At 46.6% G+C, this 17,839-nt stretch overlaps 3 protein-coding genes across 8 annotated transcripts; all 3 read left to right on the forward strand.

The window, feature by feature from the left end:
* The first annotated feature begins 307 nt into the window (after positions 1-307).
* Positions 308-3,856, forward strand: LOC125987959 (splicing factor U2AF 35 kDa subunit). The gene is made up of 8 exons (XM_049752636.1): positions 308-456; positions 866-953; positions 1,046-1,112; positions 2,302-2,351; positions 2,570-2,668; positions 2,727-2,860; positions 3,445-3,537; positions 3,605-3,856. The coding sequence occupies exons 1-8, from the start codon at positions 371-373 to the stop codon at positions 3,705-3,707; spliced, it is 720 nt and encodes a 239-aa protein (XP_049608593.1). The 5' UTR covers positions 308-370; the 3' UTR covers positions 3,708-3,856.
* A 760-nt stretch (positions 3,857-4,616) lies between these two features.
* cbsa (cystathionine beta-synthase a) lies at positions 4,617-11,828 on the forward strand. 2 transcript variants are annotated; one of them, XM_049752551.1, is made up of 15 exons: positions 4,617-4,785; positions 6,769-7,040; positions 7,234-7,340; positions 7,939-8,073; positions 8,198-8,277; positions 8,394-8,598; positions 8,685-8,776; positions 9,058-9,183; positions 9,303-9,387; positions 9,470-9,575; positions 10,221-10,298; positions 10,368-10,502; positions 10,591-10,699; positions 10,811-10,895; positions 11,093-11,828. In XM_049752551.1, the coding sequence occupies exons 2-15, from the start codon at positions 6,775-6,777 to the stop codon at positions 11,221-11,223; spliced, it is 1,740 nt and encodes a 579-aa protein (XP_049608508.1). In that variant the 5' UTR covers positions 4,617-4,785; positions 6,769-6,774; the 3' UTR covers positions 11,224-11,828. The 2 variants fall into 2 exon arrangements, with proteins under 2 accessions (XP_049608508.1, XP_049608509.1); XM_049752552.2 differs by having other exon boundaries at positions 4,641-4,785; positions 6,773-7,040.
* Positions 11,829-12,187: 359 nt separating this feature from the next.
* Positions 12,188-17,742, forward strand: arl13b (ADP-ribosylation factor-like 13b). 5 transcript variants are annotated; one of them, XM_049752605.2, is made up of 10 exons: positions 12,188-12,877; positions 13,994-14,064; positions 14,154-14,403; positions 15,057-15,162; positions 15,298-15,500; positions 15,724-15,841; positions 15,936-16,059; positions 16,297-16,422; positions 17,060-17,128; positions 17,554-17,742. In XM_049752605.2, the coding sequence occupies exons 1-10, from the start codon at positions 12,819-12,821 to the stop codon at positions 17,628-17,630; spliced, it is 1,203 nt and encodes a 400-aa protein (XP_049608562.1). In that variant the 5' UTR covers positions 12,188-12,818; the 3' UTR covers positions 17,631-17,742. The 5 variants fall into 5 exon arrangements, with proteins under 5 accessions (XP_049608562.1, XP_049608561.1, XP_049608566.1 ...); XM_049752607.2 differs by having other exon boundaries at positions 12,189-12,877; positions 17,694-17,742; XM_049752604.2 differs by having other exon boundaries at positions 17,060-17,742.
* Positions 17,743-17,839: the final 97 nt, after the last annotated feature.

Consider the following 17,839-nt stretch of genomic DNA (forward strand, 5'->3'; position numbering starts at 1 on the left):
ATTCCCACAGGTGATTGGAACCAACCTCTTGGCCGGAATGACACTGCACATCAATAAAAACTCTTGAATCAATCAATCAATCTCCACCCTGTTTGCCCCGCTCGCTCCTTTCTTTTCTGCACTTGATGACAGCTTTAACAAGCAATCGAATATCAGCATAAAACAAAGAAACAACAGAAAAGTAGTGCAATAAAGAGTCAAAGCAATGGAAGGAAGGCATGTCTTGCCAAAAAGCGCAACCGGCCCCAACGCTTTCCCACGCGCCAAATATTTGAACACTTTATGCATGGTCTTTCTTTCACAACAGCGCCCCGATGTGGTTCTACGTGTCATTGGCAAACTGCTCTTGCTGACGTCATGACGTCTTGCCATGACGTCATGGCGTACGAGCTACGCTTCCGACGAGCCGAAAATGGCGGAGTACCTGGCGTCCATTTTCGGCACAGAGAAAGACAAGTAAGTTTGCTTCTCTGTTATGTTTAGTAAAGCGAGAAAGACGATTGACTCGGGGGGCACCAGTGCAGTTCCCAAGCTGGAGCGCTAGCTCAGTCGATAGTGTTGGCTTGTCAACAATACGGGTGATATTAGCAAGAGGAGCGAACGAGCTGAGCTGAGCTGAGCTGAGCCGAGCCGAGCCGAGCCGGGCCGGGCCGAGCCGAGCTGAGCTAACTCAATGAATGAAACAGGATTCAACGCTCTAAACTTAGCCTCTTTTCTTTTCAAAGTATTAGCTCATGTTGTTGTTACTGTGAAGAGTGCACTGAAACTTCATTTCAAGGATATTGAATTCAAATAGCTGTCAGAAAAATTGCAACACTGAACTTTCAGCCCTAGTATGCTCATTTGAGTCCTTCACTCTGTCCAGGGTCAATTGTTCCTTCTATTTTAAAATTGGAGCTTGCAGACATGGAGATCGCTGCTCGAGATTGCACAACAAACCCACTTTCAGCCAGGTGAGGATGATGTTGCTGAACAATTGCTGCTACAACAGTGCTCATTTGTTTTTCTTTTTAATTGCTTTTTGTTTTCATCGGCCCCACTGCAGACCATTTTGATACAAAACATCTACCGGAACCCTCAGAACAGCGCACAGACGGCCGACGCGTCGCGCTGTAAGTACCCCCTGCCCTGCCCTGCCCTGCCCTGCCCTGCCCTGCCCTGCCCTGCCCTGCCCTGCCCTTCCCAGCCCTTCCCAGCCCTGCCCTTCCCACCATCACTCCCTGTGATTTATTAAGGCTACGGCCACACGTGAGGTGTCGCTTACAACTCAGCCGTACGTATGGCACGTATGCGAAAGAGCTGCATGTTGCGTAACACACGAGAGCATAAACGGCAATACGTCAGGTCTTGGCGCAACGCCCGCCCGCAGCAGACACCACTAACGCTGATAATGCACAGTCAACCTGACTCGTGACTCAGGTGTAGGATTTTTTTGCATCATCAAAATTCATGTCCACGTTTCTCTTTATCAGCATTCTGATTAGAAACCTGACCTCGACTCAGGAAAAAAATGTGTTTTTCCATGCTGTGACACCAGGCGCTTTTAAACTTGCGCCATTCAATGCTCTTTTTGAGCCCTCAAAGATGACCAAAATGCGATTCCTGTGGATTCTAATCACATGTTTTCCCTCCCCAGCTCCACGTTTTTCCTTGCTCTTTGTCACAGAAGTTTGCGTTTTGTATTTCAGAACATTTCCCCCCTTGAACATTTACCTTCATAACCTTGAAAACTGTGCCCAAGTCTGCTGATGGTTTGCACTGTAAGTTCTTCTTCATCCCCAGGATCCCCGTCCCCCCTCCCTCGTGCAAAAAAAAACCCAACCTGTCTCCAAACTAGAAAGCATCTTGGGGTTTTTATTTGGCTTATGAACTGATTTGAGGCTGGATTCCTCTTTAGCGGCCCACCACTGGCCAACTCACCTTGGATTAACCTTGACTGCAACTCTAATCAAACATCCAGGCTCCACGTGTGAAGGCATATCTGTTTGAGCATAGCTATGGGCTTTGCGCCCATCCGTCACTGAGCACACACACAATGTCCGATCCGCAGAAGCGGGTCGCTGACCCCATTTGGTGTTTGTAGCTAGAGCATCAAGAACTTGACCGTGATGTTGTGTACGTAATGAAATCATTGTCCTGTCCGGAGGAAGCCAACCGGGCCAAGTTGTAGTTTTCCTAAATGTTAAACGCACGCACGCGCACGCACACGCACGCACACGCACGCACACGCACGCACACGCTGTACTTCATGCTAAATGTCCCAAATTGAGTTTTTTTGACAATGTCGTCTTGTCACCTCAGGCGCCGTCAGTGATGTGGAAATGCAGGAGCACTATGACGAGTTCTTTGAGGTGACTCCTTTTTTTGTATCCTTCCCTTTTGTCCGCAAGTGCTTAGGCCTTTAACTTGAATTTTCAAGCGATATCAAACTGGAGCTTGTAACGTTGTACTTTTGTTCCACTGCTACGCTTCCGCAGCAGATATGTCCATCTCCCAAGAATTCCAAATCAAAGTCACGCTGCAATTTGACCTTGGTTGAACGGTTTCAACTGGACTTGCTTTTACGCAGGAGGTCTTCACGGAGATGGAGGAAAAGTACGGGGAAGTAGAAGAGATGAACGTTTGCGACAACTTGGGCGACCATCTTGTCGGCAACGTCTACGTCAAGGTACTAAATTGTTGACGTCAAGAAGCGGCACCTTCTTCCCACATTTTTTTGCGTGCAGTTCCGTCGCGAAGAGGACGCGGAAAAAGCTGTCCTGGACTTGAACAACCGCTGGTTCAACGCCCAGCCCGTCCACGCTGAGCTCTCCCCTGTCACTGACTTCAGGGAAGCTTGCTGCCGCCAATACGAAATGGGGTGAGGAACCGCAGTCGGGATAATGAGGCAAAAAAATCAACCGCATCATTTCAAAACTGTCCAAATGTAAGATGACATTTTGGAGCAAATATACATTTGTGGGACATTGCATTCAAGTGCTGCATCCGGTTGGTTGACAGCAGCTCGCTTGTGCCATCAAGTGGACAACGCGTGATAAAGTCTTTAAGCAGCCCTCATGCTTTCCAGCCAGATGCGTCTGTAAAGTTTGATTTGAAGTTGCTGATGTCACATGTCGGCTGGAAAAAACGAACAAAACGGATGAATAAAGTAAACAGCACAAGTAGAAATTCTCCATTTGGCTTTTTTTTTTTCCCCCCTTTGAGTGATTTGGGTTATTTGGCTGCGCACTGAAGCATTTCCCGATCAGATGTCCCCCCCCCCCCACTGTAAATTGCCTCATTCCTAATGAACGATTTTGTCGACTACGTTATTCATTCTCCAGCTACCGTGGTGATTATCGATAAAGACGAGCGATTCCCTTTGAAAATGTTTGTGCTTCTCTGCAAATGGCACTTGACTACTAGTAGCATGCGCTTTGATCAGACCTACAAACTGTTTTCCAGAGAGTGCACCCGAGGCGGGTTCTGCAACTTCATGCACCTGAAACCTATATCAAGGGAACTTCGGCGAGAGTTGTACGGACGTCGTCGAAAAAGGTCGGGACGCATCACTTCCTTTGATTCGCTACTTGTGCTCGTCGATTAGCTTTTTCTCCGCCGATAGGCAACGCTCGCGTTCCCGGGACAGACGCTCCCGTTCGAAGGACCGGCGGCGGGACCGTGAGAGACGGCGGTCGAGAGACAGAGAACGCTCAGGAAGGTTCTGAAGACCTCGACCAAAACCCCGTCTCCAAAAGCCCCACAGTGAAAACGCTCATTTCGACGTTTGGTGACTTACTATCATCGTGCTTTTCTTTTATTTCCTTTTTTTACAAACAGCTGCTCGCTTTCTCAATAAAACAGATTTGTTACTCTGCTTTGTTTACTTCAGAAACTATCACTTGCTTTCTTTCCAAATCTGCAAGACAGAAGAGCTGCACGTGTGACATTCCTACATGTGGGAATTCAAATCGGCTGTGCGCGTGTGTGCGCGTGTGTGCGCGTGTGTGTGTGTGTGTGGAAAGGAGGCGTTACATATTTTAGTGGTGAAAAAATGTTGCCAGAATATTTCACTCTAAATCATCATGGAGCCAGTCAGTAGTGTAGAACATATGTTTTCACTTTAGATGTTCAGAAACACCTGTCTTCGACAAGTGACGTCCTTCCCACGATTCCAAGCCCCCCCCCCCCCCCCCCCCCAGTTGCTTGTCAGAGAACAGCAACGTATTACTGACGCATTGAACTGACACGTGCATTTGAACGTTTTCGCAAGACCAAATGAAATGCACATGTGGTTCAAACGAAAATAGGACCCTAGTGTCATATTTATACAATAACAAAGCGGGGTAAAAAAAGAAGAAATGGAATGCCTGCCTAATTCATGTGTTTATACGCATACTTTTTAGAAAACGTCTCCAGTCGTGGCTGGCACTTTTTAACTGAAGGGCAAGTGCGTTGAACCTTTTTTAGAGTGGATGACTGACTTTCTAGCCCGCGTCAGAAACCGGGGGCGCGGCGCGGACTGCGTGAGTGTCGTAAAACGTCGCACACAGGGGGCGTGGCAGGGCGGGGACTGCGTGAGCCAATCCGCTGTCGACAGACGCTCCTGATTCGTGGAGCTGACGCGACGCCCTCACTGCAGCCAATCAGCGAAGGCCCTGCCCTGATGCTTACCTCTATCAAGTCCGCATGCTTGCAAGCGGAAGCGACCAATTGTTTGCTACGCAGGATTGTCACAGAATCATCTCCCGTGCGCCGTCTCTTTTCCTCAGTTTTTTTGGGGAGCGACCACATTTGAATTAATAGGTGAGTGAACATTGAGCCGTCACGCTGCAGTGGCTAAGAAAAAGTCATCATGTTAAATAAAAGCTCTTTCGCCGTGACCTGTGCCATCGTGCAAGCTGATGCAACACCGCCTTCGTGGTCCTTTAAATGCATTTAAACCATGGTTTGAGCTGATCATTTAGCAGTAAAGGGATATTTGAGCAGAATGTTCTCTTATGACCTTTTCATCCTCTCTGTGTGTGGAATTGTCCCTTTGATGGAGGAGATGACTGTTTGCGCCTTTGCTTTGTAGTGATGCAAGATTGCCACAGTCGCAGCATCTTTCGCTGACGCGCTCTTCCGCACCAATAGGCCGAGGACTTGTTTCACGTTTTCATTCGTCACGTTGTGTCTTTTGGCTCTCTGTTCTGCTGCTCATGCGGACGTAGGTAGCCCTTTTGTTATGTCTGTCTGGCTGGCTGGCTGGCTTGCTGCGTTTTGCTTTCTGCTGACGGTGCAGACAGTGGGGGGCTTTTTGCTTCTTGCTTCCCCCCCGATAAAAAGAACTTTCCCACAATGTGTTGACATTTTGAGAGCTGATTATGCCACGAATCAATAATACACGACCTCCATAGGAAAGCTAAGGATCATATCAATTTGCTACCGAATTTTCTTGTATTGTTATTTCATCTTTATTTAACCAGGCAAACAATTAAGAACAAGTTCTTATTTCCAACTGCGGCCCGAATGCCTGCATGCACACAAAATAGATGATCCCTTTTTGAATCTGCACGCGTCTGAACTGAGTTTAGTTGTGTGTGGCACAGCAGATCACGTTTCCCTGTTTAGTCGATGCCACTGAAATTAGCATCTTGGCCGGCCTGCAGCGAATGACATAGTATGTTCCCAAGAGTTCGTTCGGATGGTGCTAAGAAATGTAGCTACTTTTGCAGAAGTTGTACCATTACGGGTTAAGAGAAAACGTGTGATGAGGTAAGACACATTTTAAAACTAGAAAAGGATTCAAACGACATTGTGAGACATTTCAGACTAGCACAACTAAAACATGCAAACAAAACTGCCATATATCGAAACAGCTCAGTCACATGAAAGTGGAAAAATGTCCCAAATTTGGCCAGGCTATGTAAACCTACAAATGCTATCTATAGGTGAAGTAACTATATGTGAAAATGGAAGGATGTTTAAGAGCATTAATACGACCTAGAATGAAATCACAATGTTATTTATAAAAAGAGTCATTCATTTGCCAATTGAGGAAATATTGTATATAAGAATTTAGGTGGTAAAACATTCAGCAGTATTCATTACATCTAGACTGTCTGTCTGGATTTTTTTGTTTTATTACAACTGCACAGTATTTTATTCGTGTTTTTTTTTTTTTAAACATTCATTTCCTGTATGTGTTTTTGGTTTTCAACCAAAATGGGGGAGTGCCTGATCAAGATAAGCTTGTTTATTTCAGTTCTTGGTTTGGCAGCGTGACTGATGAGTCACTAAATACTTAGGATATGACACTGGTGTCATGTGTCTTAATAGCATGTTGTGTCAAAACTGCGTGCGCCTGGCGATGAAGCAAATTGGCCAAATTGCGGAAATAGGCAAATGCTTCCCATTTGGTGCATGTGAAGATCCTCGAAAGACCCAACAAGTTGTATGCAGACAATTTGTTTTTCCACAATGTGTTCCATCGAATTCAATGAATGTGTCGAGAAAGCAAATATGTGGTGAGAAAGTAAACAACAGCCTTGAAGAATAAAAAGAGCCTGGGTTTAGTCATTGTCGGCGTAACGAGATACGGCCTGGAATGGTTACAAAATTGTTTCAGTGTACTTGTTTATCCAGCTGTCTTTTTGGGTTTTCAAACTATTGCGCAATACTCTCAAATGAGAAATACATGGTCCAGGTCCTTCTTCAAACTTTTTCATAGGATGTTCCAAATGTCAGCTTTTTCTGCACAATTTCGGCAATTCAATCCAACGTATATTTGTTTTGGTTCTTCCAAAGCAAGCCATGCCATCAGTACCCATGTCCAAAGAGAGCCCTGTCAAAAGCTCCATCTGCCCCCACGCTGCCAAGCTAGCTCACCAAACCAACGGTGAAGTCAAACAGCGTGAGGGACCGGCGTCGCTTAACAGCCTTGACGGGGGGGCTCCTGCATTGGGGGACAATAGCGAGCCCAGCGCTCAGAGGAAATGGATCCGTCCGGACCTGCCGAGCCGCTGCACGTGGAGGTTGGGGATCTCGGAGACGGAATCCCCTCATCCTCAAATCAAACGGTGAGACTTTTGTTTCACTTTGGCCAAAGCTTGTAGTGTTTGTCAACAGAAAATTCGCATGGGGGGGGGGGGGGAAATTAATAAATTGATTGATTGATTGATTGATTGATTGATTGATTGATTGATTGATTGATTGATTGATTGATTTTTTTGCTGACAAGCTTGCTTGTTTTTATGATTTTTCTCCTGACAGAACGCCCACGCCGAGAATTCTTCCCAACATTTTGCACCGAATCGGTGACACTCCTATGGTGCGGCTCAACAAAATCCCAAAAGCTTTTGGACTCAAATGTGAAATTTGTGAGTTTCCGTGCTCATGTCAAGAATGCGTCTGCAATGGCGAGGTGTTTGACACTGTTAGTCCTGAATTTTACTGACTAGTCAATGATCAATATCAAATAGTGGCTCGTTGATAAGTGAGGTACAAAGAAGGATGAAGTTCTAACCACATCATTCCAAATGGACAAGTTTCGACATCATGGATGCATCTTGTCAACCGAAATGAACGACACGCATTCTCAGTTGGATAAATGGAAACTTAAACTAATAATAAATTAGTTAATAAATGAATGTTAACAAATTAATTAATGTTAATAAATTGTAGCTTGTCATAAAGCGTTTTTGATGGCATTTTCGAGCTTTAGCTAAGCTACGCTACAATGATGAACAAAAGAGAACATGCCAACGCTATTTCTAGGCCAAAATGTAGAGTTGCAAAAAAAGTGAAGGTGGGAAAATAAAAATCGCTTTATAATTCTATCTGCATTCCTATAGTGTTAGTGTGCATGGATGGAATGATGAATTTGTTGAATCCAGACGCATGAAAAAACATAATCACTCCTATCCAACTGTATATTTCTAACGTTAGAACTTGCTTGATGTGCTGATGTTTGCGTAGTGGCCAAGTGCGAGTTCTTCAACGCCGGCGGCAGCGTCAAAGACAGGATCAGTCTGCGAATGGTGGAGGACGCCGAGAGAGAGGGGGTCCTCCAACCGGGAGACACCATTATTGAGCCCACCTCTGGCAACACCGGTAATTGAGCGAGCGCACGCCGCGCATGTTTGTATTGGCCAGTCAGTGCGTCGTGTGTTGCCATAACAAGAACTGGGCTGGAAACGGAAAATTCGCCTCGTAAATGCCCTTTGCTCCTGTTGAGGTATCGGATTGGCTCTGGCCGCGGCTGTGAAAGGCTACCGCTGCATCATCGTCATGCCGGAGAAAATGAGCATGGAGAAGGTGCCTTTGCCGTGACCTCGCCGCCATTTCCTCCGCACACCCGTTTGTGAACGTTCATTCCTCCCCCCCAAAAAAACAAAACAAAACAAACCAAACCAAAACATTTCTCTACACAGGTGGATGTCCTGAGAGCGCTTGGAGCCGAGATCGTCCGCACGCCTACCAGCGCTCGCTTTGACTCCCCGGAATCCCACGTGGGGGTTGCCTGGCGCCTGAAGAACGAAATCCCCAATTCCCACATCCTGGATCAGTACCGCAACCCGAGCAACCCTCTGGCTCACTACGACACCACGGCGGAAGAAATCCTGGAGCAGTGCGACGGTCGGTATGCGACGCAAATGGCGGCGTGTTGGGATCCCGTGTTTGAGAGGTTCTTTTTTCTTTTTTTTTTTTTTCCCCCTCGACAGGTAAAATAGACATGCTGGTGGCCGGAGCCGGCACCGGAGGAACCATTACAGGCTTAGCCCGGAAACTCAAGGATGCTTGCCCCGACATCAAGGTAAGTTGACGAGCACCGACTTCCTTCTCCACTTGGCTTCTGGGAGGATCTCAAACTGCTCCACTCAAATGGATCACTAGCGGCTAGTTGCCAGAGCTTTGTCGTCATCTCTTGGCACCTTAGGGAGGGAGTCTGGAAAAGAGCACAAAAAGTGGGACGAGCAAATAGGTTCCGCTGAACAAATACCAATGGAATCTTTTGTAAATGGTGGCTTGAACAGCCACCAGCAATCAATCACCTGGACTGAAGTTTGCCTTGACGTTTTGCAATTCTCTCGACAGATTGTTGGTGTCGACCCAGTAGGCTCTTGCCTGGCAGAGCCGGAAGAACTGAACAAGACGGACAAGACCCAGTACGAGGTGGAGGGCATCGGCTATGACTTTATTCCGACAGTCCTGGACAGATCGGTGAGTTGCAGCGCTCTTTACTTGACTTCCCGCGTGGCTGCCTGCGTGCGTGGCTGCCTGCGTGCGTGGCTGCCTGCCTGCGCGCGTGCTGATTTGCAATCGATGTTCGCTATCGTCAGGTTATTGACACCTGGTACAAGTCCAATGACGAGGAGTCCTTCAATATGTCTCGAAAGTTGATCAGGGAGGAGGGCTTGCTGTGCGGTAAGTGCTTCCAAGCGGAAAAACGTCCTCCAGTAACTATTCCAAGCGCCACGCTGTCTTATCTCGCGACGGAATGAAACAGGGGGGAGCTCCGGCACCGCCATGGCAGCTGCCGTCAATGTTGCCCAAGAGTTGAAAGAAGGACAACGCTGCGTGGTCATCCTTCCGGACTCCGTCCGAAATTACATGTAAGGCTTGGCGACGCGATGAGGCAGGCCAGTACTTGCTTTGGTCTGCTGCTTGGAAAAAAAGACAAAGGCTGTGGGTTTTGGATAGCAGTTGCAAATTCACCACATGTAGCCACTGTCCACTCTGGGCAATTTTTGTCCTTACTGAACCATGAACCCATTCACCGCCGTTGACGGCTATAGACGTCAAAGATTCCTTCCTCCGTTCCGACTCGATGCCTTCAAAATCTTCTTTTCCCCGTTGGCCGCAAGCATATTTGCAGCAGCCACAAATCCCGATCTCGATGAGATCGAGGATTAGCCCGAAGAAAACCAAAAAGACGCATCCGCTGAATTGGATTGGCTCTGAGATGGAGAAATAGTCGAAAGAAAACCAAAAAGACGCATCCGCTTTATTGGCTTGAAAGGTCGAAATGCGCAACAGCGCCCCCACCTCTATTGGTTGAAATGCGGTAATGCGCTCCTGGCTTCAATGGATTAAAGCAGTGCAAATCCAGCCCATGTGTTGATCCTGTGATTGGTAAATGGACGGACGGCTACGTCTTCCGGCATCGTTTCTATACTTACCCGTACGATTCCCCACCGATGAATCCAACCAGCACTGATTAAGTGTGGATTCATGGCTGTAAAAATGTCTTCTCGAAGGTCCAAATTCCTGAGTGACAAATGGATGGTGCAGAAGGGCTTCTTGAGCGAGAAGGAGCTGATGGTGAAAAACCCTTGGTATGTTGAAAATGATGGCAATGCGTGCAGAACATTCATTAACAGGAAGTACTGTCTCTTCTCGCTCAGGTGGTGGAACTTAAACGTGCAAAATTTGAACCTGTGCGCACCTCTCACCGTCTTGCCGACTGTCAGCTGCCAGAGGACGATCAAGATCCTCAAAGAGAAGGGCTTTGACCAGGCCCCTGTTGTGGATGAGTCGGGGTGCGTGCGTGCGTGACCTCGGAGCGTCTAAACGTTAGCCGCCGCCGCCCCCGACGCGAAAGGCTTCATTGTGTGTTTGCGTACGTAGGGTCATCCTGGGCATGGTGACTTTGGGAAACATGCTGGCTTCTATTCTTGCGGGGAAGATCAAGCTGTCGGACCCGGTTAACAAAGTGCTCTACAAGCAGTTCAAACAGGTTTGACTCCGTATTAAATTAGGAGGACTCCTCGCAGGTTTAATTTGGACTAATATCATATTGTTTTTAATAGCTAATTTCTTTCATTGTCACCTTGCCTCATCATTTCAGATCCGCCTGTTGGATAACTTGGGAAAGTTGTCCCGAATTCTGGAAATAGATCACTTTGCCTTGGTGGTTCATGAGCAGATCCAGTGTAAGTTGTTGCAATATCCCAACAGGCTCGCGGCATTTGTTACCATGACGACAAGAGGCAATTCAGACTTCATCTGACTATTTGGAAATACAAAAGGCTCGGTCGGTGATATCAATATCTGAGTCCTGTAGTTGATTTTTTTTTTCTTTTTTCTTTCTCTCTTCGCCCCCCCCCATCTGTTCTATTCTATTTTTCAGACTTGACAGACGGCTCTCCCAGTTTAAAGCAGATGGTCTTTGGGGTGGTAACCGCTGTCGACTTGCTCAACTTCGTCACAGGCCGTGAGCGGAGGGAGCGGTCTTTCTCGGATTCCACGGACGAGATGTGAATGGTTGCAGTGCAGTGCAGTGCAGTGCAGTGCTTCGTTCAGTTTTACAGCGCTACGATGTATACAGACGTGTTGAGTTAAATTTGTCTCAAAAATGGGGGGGGAGTAATGATTCCTTTTTATGTTTATGTAAACGTGAGTTTTGAAAATTAAGCAAGCTATTTTAACATTTGTTACACCAAAACTCGGGATGGGGGTCATTTTTTTGTTTGAAGAAATTGGTTGTTACAAAGGGAAGCTGCATGCTGCGCATAAGGAAAGCTGTTTGTTACAGGAGAAAACGGTTTATTTTTTGCAAATGGATGAGATTTGCGTATGTTTGAGAAAGGTGTTATAAGAAAGAACACTCAAAGGATTTTCCATAAATCATCATTAGTCAGGCTGACTGAATGTTAATTTTCATTTCTAGCTACAGTGCATGTGTATGCCGCTTGTATGCAAACAACAACCAAAAAATTATTTTTAAGTATTTTGAGTATTCTACATGAGGTCTTTATGCTTTCGACACATTGCCGCTAGGTTTCAGGGGAAATTGTTTTTATTTACTCATTTTATTGTAATGGATGCTGGTGGTTCAAAAAAGGTGGTTGATAGTTCAATAAAGATGATACAACATTTATTTTACATATCATAGTCGTGCATCTTCAGATTGCTATGGAGGACCAAGAGCGACCTAATTAAATCAACAAATATATAATGAAATAGTTAAATGTGTCAAGATGTTAAGTCAAGCGCTCAACATATTCGATAATGTAACATGGTAATATATCATTGACATGAAATAAACCGTTAAAAACACGTAAATAAAGATAATAATTCAAAAGATAAAAAAACTCCAAAATGTAATACGTTTCATTCCAAATTCATTTCTTGAATTTTGGTACTGTTCCATTGGTTGTGCCCAGGGGGCGCTGTTAAAAAGCTCTTTTACGATTCCTTTTGACGAGGGAATATGACGTCATCACGGCTGCCTGCATCCTAGCAACAGAAAAGGCGCAGCAAAGCGGAAGGAAGGAAGGAAGCTAGCTAGCTAATAGCTAAGTGCCTCGTTCGCAATGTAAACATCTTACTGCTTCTGGAAGCAACTGTTAAAAGGTAACAGACGTGCGTCGAGACGAAAAACGAGTTTCAACAAGCTGCCGCGGCGGCGGCTAACTAACGCCAGCTGCAAGCGCGCGAGCCAGCTAGCCAGCCAGCTAGCCAGCCAGCCAGCCAGCCAGCCAGCCAGCCAGCCAGCCCGCCAGCCAGCCCGCTAGCCAGCCCGCCCGCCCGCCAGCGAGCCAGCCAGCCAGCCAGCCAGCCAGCCGCACTCAACGCTTCTCGGAGTTTTGGGCGATGTATTCGACGTTTGGGGGTCTTGGCTTCGCTTGGCTTGGCTTGACTCACACAGTTACCTAGGTTACAACTTGATATTCAGCATCGAAATGGCCGCCCATGCTGTTGAGGACTTCTCTCTCTGTCATAATGTCGTGAGGGTAACGGTAGCCACACGACGCGACTGAAAAGGAAAAGCGGTGGGTGCCACTCCTCACCTGAGGCTGGCAGCTCGATGACCACTTGACTCCAGACGCTCGCTCGCTCGCACTTGGCCTGACATGTTTAGCCTCATGGCGAATTGCTGTAACTGGCTGAAACGTTGGCGAGAGCCCGCAAGGTAAGTCGTTTTACCCCAAAAAACAATCAACATATTTCATATTTTGGGCTTTGATTTGCAGTTGTACGTGTCAACTTTTTCAAAATGAGATGAAATGATCACCAACCGGTAAATTTAATATTTATTGTGCCAGAGTTTAACCATGATAGAAAGTTGCCGTTATGATGACTGTTCATGACTTTTAAAGACTCAGTGTGTAAGTCCCTCCCTCCCTCATCATGTTACATCGTTGGCCCTGTTGTTATGGAAAACTGTGGCGAACAAATATTCCAGGATTCAGCACAACGGTTGTCCAATTTATAGAGATGGACGTAAAAGCTTGTAAAAATGGTGAAATTGAAGTCAATTTGTCATTTCAGGGAGGCTATAGTTTTTGAGTAACCTTGCGGAATATACTTAGGGTCCTTGGGGGTAACACAAGAAATAGTCTTTTATATGATACTGTATTTTGTCATTAAAATACACAGATATAACATTTATATATATATATATATATATATATATATATATATTTTATCCCAATTACTATATGCACTTTTTGACACATTATCAGACTTCAGATTCAGATGCCTTGTGTTACAGGCAGGCAAGGATTTGTCACTGTATTATAATTGACTCTCATTTGTACGCATGTCTGCACTGTACTTGTTCATCCGAAAAGTGGCGTACACAGTCATAGAGAATCCCAATGTAAGGATAAAGGAGGTGCCTTGCGGAACCCACGTGGTCCACGTGACTTGAGCGAGCCTGTGGATTTAGTCCGAAATCCTCATCTAATCCCACAGTCGGGGAAGCTCCCTCCCTCCCTCCCTCCTTTGACACCTTAGCGCGAGGGGTTGCGACGCATATCGTGAAGGTGGGCGGGCGTTCATAACATGGATGGCCTTTCCATGAAACTTCCATTAAGCGCTTGATGTCCATTCCACTCAAGTGTCAAAGTTAAGTATGAAGAAAGGTGACAAATGCCCGTCGAGTCTGTGATTACGATCGACACCTCGGAGGCGACCCTGCGAAACCTTTGTCGCCTATCCACTGTTGATCTTTGTCACTTAATGAGCGCATAAAATTCGAGACTGACTGATGTAATATTCATCCTTTAATTCCTTCCGATTGCAGAAAAGTGACTCTGGTGATGGTCGGACTGGACAACGCAGGAAAGACCGCCACAGTCCGAGGAATCCAAGGAGGTGTGGACCTGAATGTTTTTTTTTTGTTGTTTTTTTTTAAATTTCTTTTCACACATTTGTCTTTGCTCACCTTTGATTTTGCTTTTCAGACAATCCCCAGGATGTCGCTCCCACTGTAGGCTTTTCCAAGGTGGACTTGAAGCAGGGGAAGTTTGAGGTCACCATCTTCGACCTGGGCGGCGGGAAGAGGATCCGCGGCATATGGAAGAATTACTACTCGGAGTCGCACGGCGTGGTCTTTGTGGTGGACTCCAGCGATGTGCAGCGGATTCAGGAGACGCGTGAGACCATGGCGGAGGTTCTGCAGCACCCGCGCATTGCTGGGAAACCTGTGCTCGTGTGAGTGGAATCAAAGTCTTTCCAAGTTGTACGCTTAAGTGGCCTAGTGGTAGAGTGTCCGCCCTGAGACTGGAAGGTTGTGGGTTCAAAGGTTGCGGGTTCAAACCCCGGCCGGCCGGGTCATACCAAAGACTATAAAAATGGGAGCCATTGCTTCCCTGCTTGGCACTCCGCATTAAAGGTTGGAATTGGGGGATTAGATCACCAAATGATTCCCGGGTGCAGCACCGCTGCTGCTCACTGCTCCCTTCGGGGATGGGTTAAATGCAGAGACAAATTTCACCACACCCAGATAGGTGTGAGTGACAATCATTGGGTCCTTTTTTTTTTTTTTTTTTTTTTTTTAAATCATCCTTGATTCAAGTCTTTTTTTTTTTTTGCCTCAAATCGAGGTCAAAGTACTTTCAAGCACTTCATTCTCATATGATTGATCATTCTATCATATGGCCAGTGGCAGAGCGTTGATGCCTCCTCGTTTCTCATTTGCTCAAATGTTCTGATGTTCTTCCTTAAGGCTGTGCAATCAATTTCAATTCAATGCCGATCACATAAATATAGTGTGTCAAAGATTTCAATTTGACCTGATATTTCTGTGTTTTCTACCAAAGAACGAATGATGATTTAAATCATTGTGACTTGTATCTGCATTGCAGACTTGCCAACAAACAGGATCAGGAAGGCGCGCTGGCGGAAGCAGACATCATCGAGAACCTGTCCTTAGAGAAGCTTGTCAACGAGAACAAGTGTCTCTGTCAGATCGTAAGTGTTCCTGCGCCTGCTGAGGGACATGACTTTTGCTTGCTTTTCTTAAGCCCCTGCCTGCCTGCCTGCCTGCCTGCCTGCCTGCCTGCCGGCCGGTCGGCTAGTCGGCGCTAATGAAAAAACCTTTTCCAGGAGCCGTGCTCTGCCGTGCTGGGTTACGGCAAGAAGGTTGACAAATCCATCAAAAGGGGTTTGGGCTGGCTGCTCAACAACATTGCCAAAGATTACGAGACCATTACCGAGCGTGTGCAGAAAGACACAGCGGAGCAACGAGCTCAGGAAGAGCAGGATAAGAAAGAAAGGGCAGAACGAGTGCGGCGGATAAGAGAAGAGAGGTGAGCGGGCGGGCGAGCGAGCGAACGAGCGGGCAGCCGCGGCAAGACGCATCGTAGAATGGAACACAATTACTGTCCTTGTTGTCTACAACCCAAAAGTAATGACTTTTTTTTCCTCCATCACTGAGGGTAAACACATTTGACCCCAGTAAATTATTTTCTTTTAACAAAGATGTATGAATGTATGAAGATGCCAAAGGTTAATACATTCCCCCCCTCCCAGGGAGCGGCAAGAGAGGGAGGAGGCAGAACAGGAGGGCAAGCAGATCTGCCAAGACCAACCCGATGAAGAAAACATGGCCGACCCATTCCAGCCTATTGAAAATGTCATCTGCTGCGAGGTGCGAAAAGGCCACACACACACACACACACCCACAATATGTGAAAACCGGGTGCGAGGTGACCAATTTCTCTTGCATTCAAAATTGTATTCAGAGCGGCGATAAAGCAGATAAGAGGCGGCGGCTACAGGAGAGTCCGAAGGCGGCCGCCGACTACGAGGAAGAGGATCGCCAAGAGACGGACAATGCCAGACAAACTCCGGATGATTCCAGCTCAAGTAAGTTCATTGGGACGGACCTGGCGCCACCTTTTGAAATAATAAAGGTCTGGCGAGTTTCGTCGAATCTCACTTTTGATCCACACAAGCCGACAGACAGACAGACAGACAGACAGACAGACAGGCAGGCAGGCAGGCAGGCAGGCAGGCAGGCAGGCAGACAGACATGTGGTTCCAAAAGAAACGAAAAGAAGCATTTTTTGTTGAATGATTTGCGCCAGCCACATGTTGTCACAGGCACAGCCACTGAGCAAAGCAAGAAAAAGGGGAGAAAATTTCACTTGAAGAGGAAGCACCGCGTGGACCCACTCAATTCCACCGAGGAGGGGCAAGGAGAGCGAGCCACACCTCCACCACTTCCAGGTTAGGCTTCTTTATTACTGATGAATACTTTTGGCACTTATGGGGAGAAGAATATGAATACCATATATTGGATGGATGGATGGATGGATGGATGGATGGATGGATGGATGGATGGATGGATGGATGGATGGATGGATGGATGGATGGATGGATGGATGGATGGATGGATGGATGGATGGATGGATGGATGGATGGATGGATGGATGGATGGATGGATGGATGGATGGATGGATGGATGGATGGATGGATGGATGGATGGATGGATGGATGGATGGATGGATGGATGGATGGATGGATGGAGTGCACATTTTTCCAAAGCAATGGTGGTGAGTGCACATTTTTCCAAAGCAATGGTGTTGTCTTTGTAACCTACTCACATGGGTATACCAGGCCTATCTGAAATCTGAGCCCATTTATTAAAGATATTCACTTGTGTGAAGAGCAACATTTACACACTCAAGTTAATTGTACCTTCCGCTATCTAGTGGACGAGCGTTGAATTGTTGTCTGTCTCCATTATATGTAGTAAATAAATCATCACAGCACACCTGATGAGGTATCACAGAACACCAACGTACTGATGTTTGCCTGATAAATCTTGCAATGTTCCACTGCCTTTTTTTTTTTTTAATTATAGTTGGATGGGCGTCACCTAAAGTTTCTAGGCTGCCCAAACTAGAGCCTCTGAGGGACTCAAAAGCTTCCGGTAAAAACAGCCGTGTCGAGAATCAAAATCATCCTTTCATTTCATTCTTGAACAACTTCCATCCGATCTCATGCTTGCAAACAACGGTTTGAGTTCTCGTTCAGTAACGCCGAGAAGTGTTTTCTCTTCAGAGTAATAATTGGAGGGACGTTGTTGCGATTCGAGGCAACATTTCAATTTGGCACTGCAGAGGAAACACTGAAGCCATGCTTTCACTGGACGGCGTGTCCACCTTGATCATCTCCAACGTCTTGTCTTGTTGATCTTTGCGTTCATCTTTCTGTCTGTTTGCGTTGGGCATCCTTGAATTCACCCTCTGATCCCATTCTGTGTTTGCTTTGAGCCACCCACGCATGGATTTATTTCTGCGTAATGAATGGCTGCGTAATTAATAACTTGGCCAAATTGTCTCTTCCGCTTCGCAGAGTTTTACAAGAAGCCACTCCCGCCTGTGGCAAATAAGCCACAGCCTAACAGTGACACCTGCGATGTGGTCTTTTAACCTCCTTTTACCCATCGGGGACAACCCGAATCACGACTCTCCTCTTGTGCTTTTTGTCCCAAGTAAGCGGAGTGTAAACAGCATGTCTGGGAAAAGAAAAGAAAAGAAAAGAGCTGCCCGGGCGGGAGCAGGGGAAGTGCGGCGCGGCGCGGCGCCAAACATGGACAAGGATGCTCTTTTCAGAGTCGGACGCCGCAAAACTGTGTTTT

Source organism: Syngnathus scovelli, chromosome 2 (assembly GCF_024217435.2).
Source record: "Syngnathus scovelli strain Florida chromosome 2, RoL_Ssco_1.2, whole genome shotgun sequence".
Taxonomy (NCBI): Eukaryota; Metazoa; Chordata; class Actinopteri; order Syngnathiformes; family Syngnathidae; genus Syngnathus; species Syngnathus scovelli.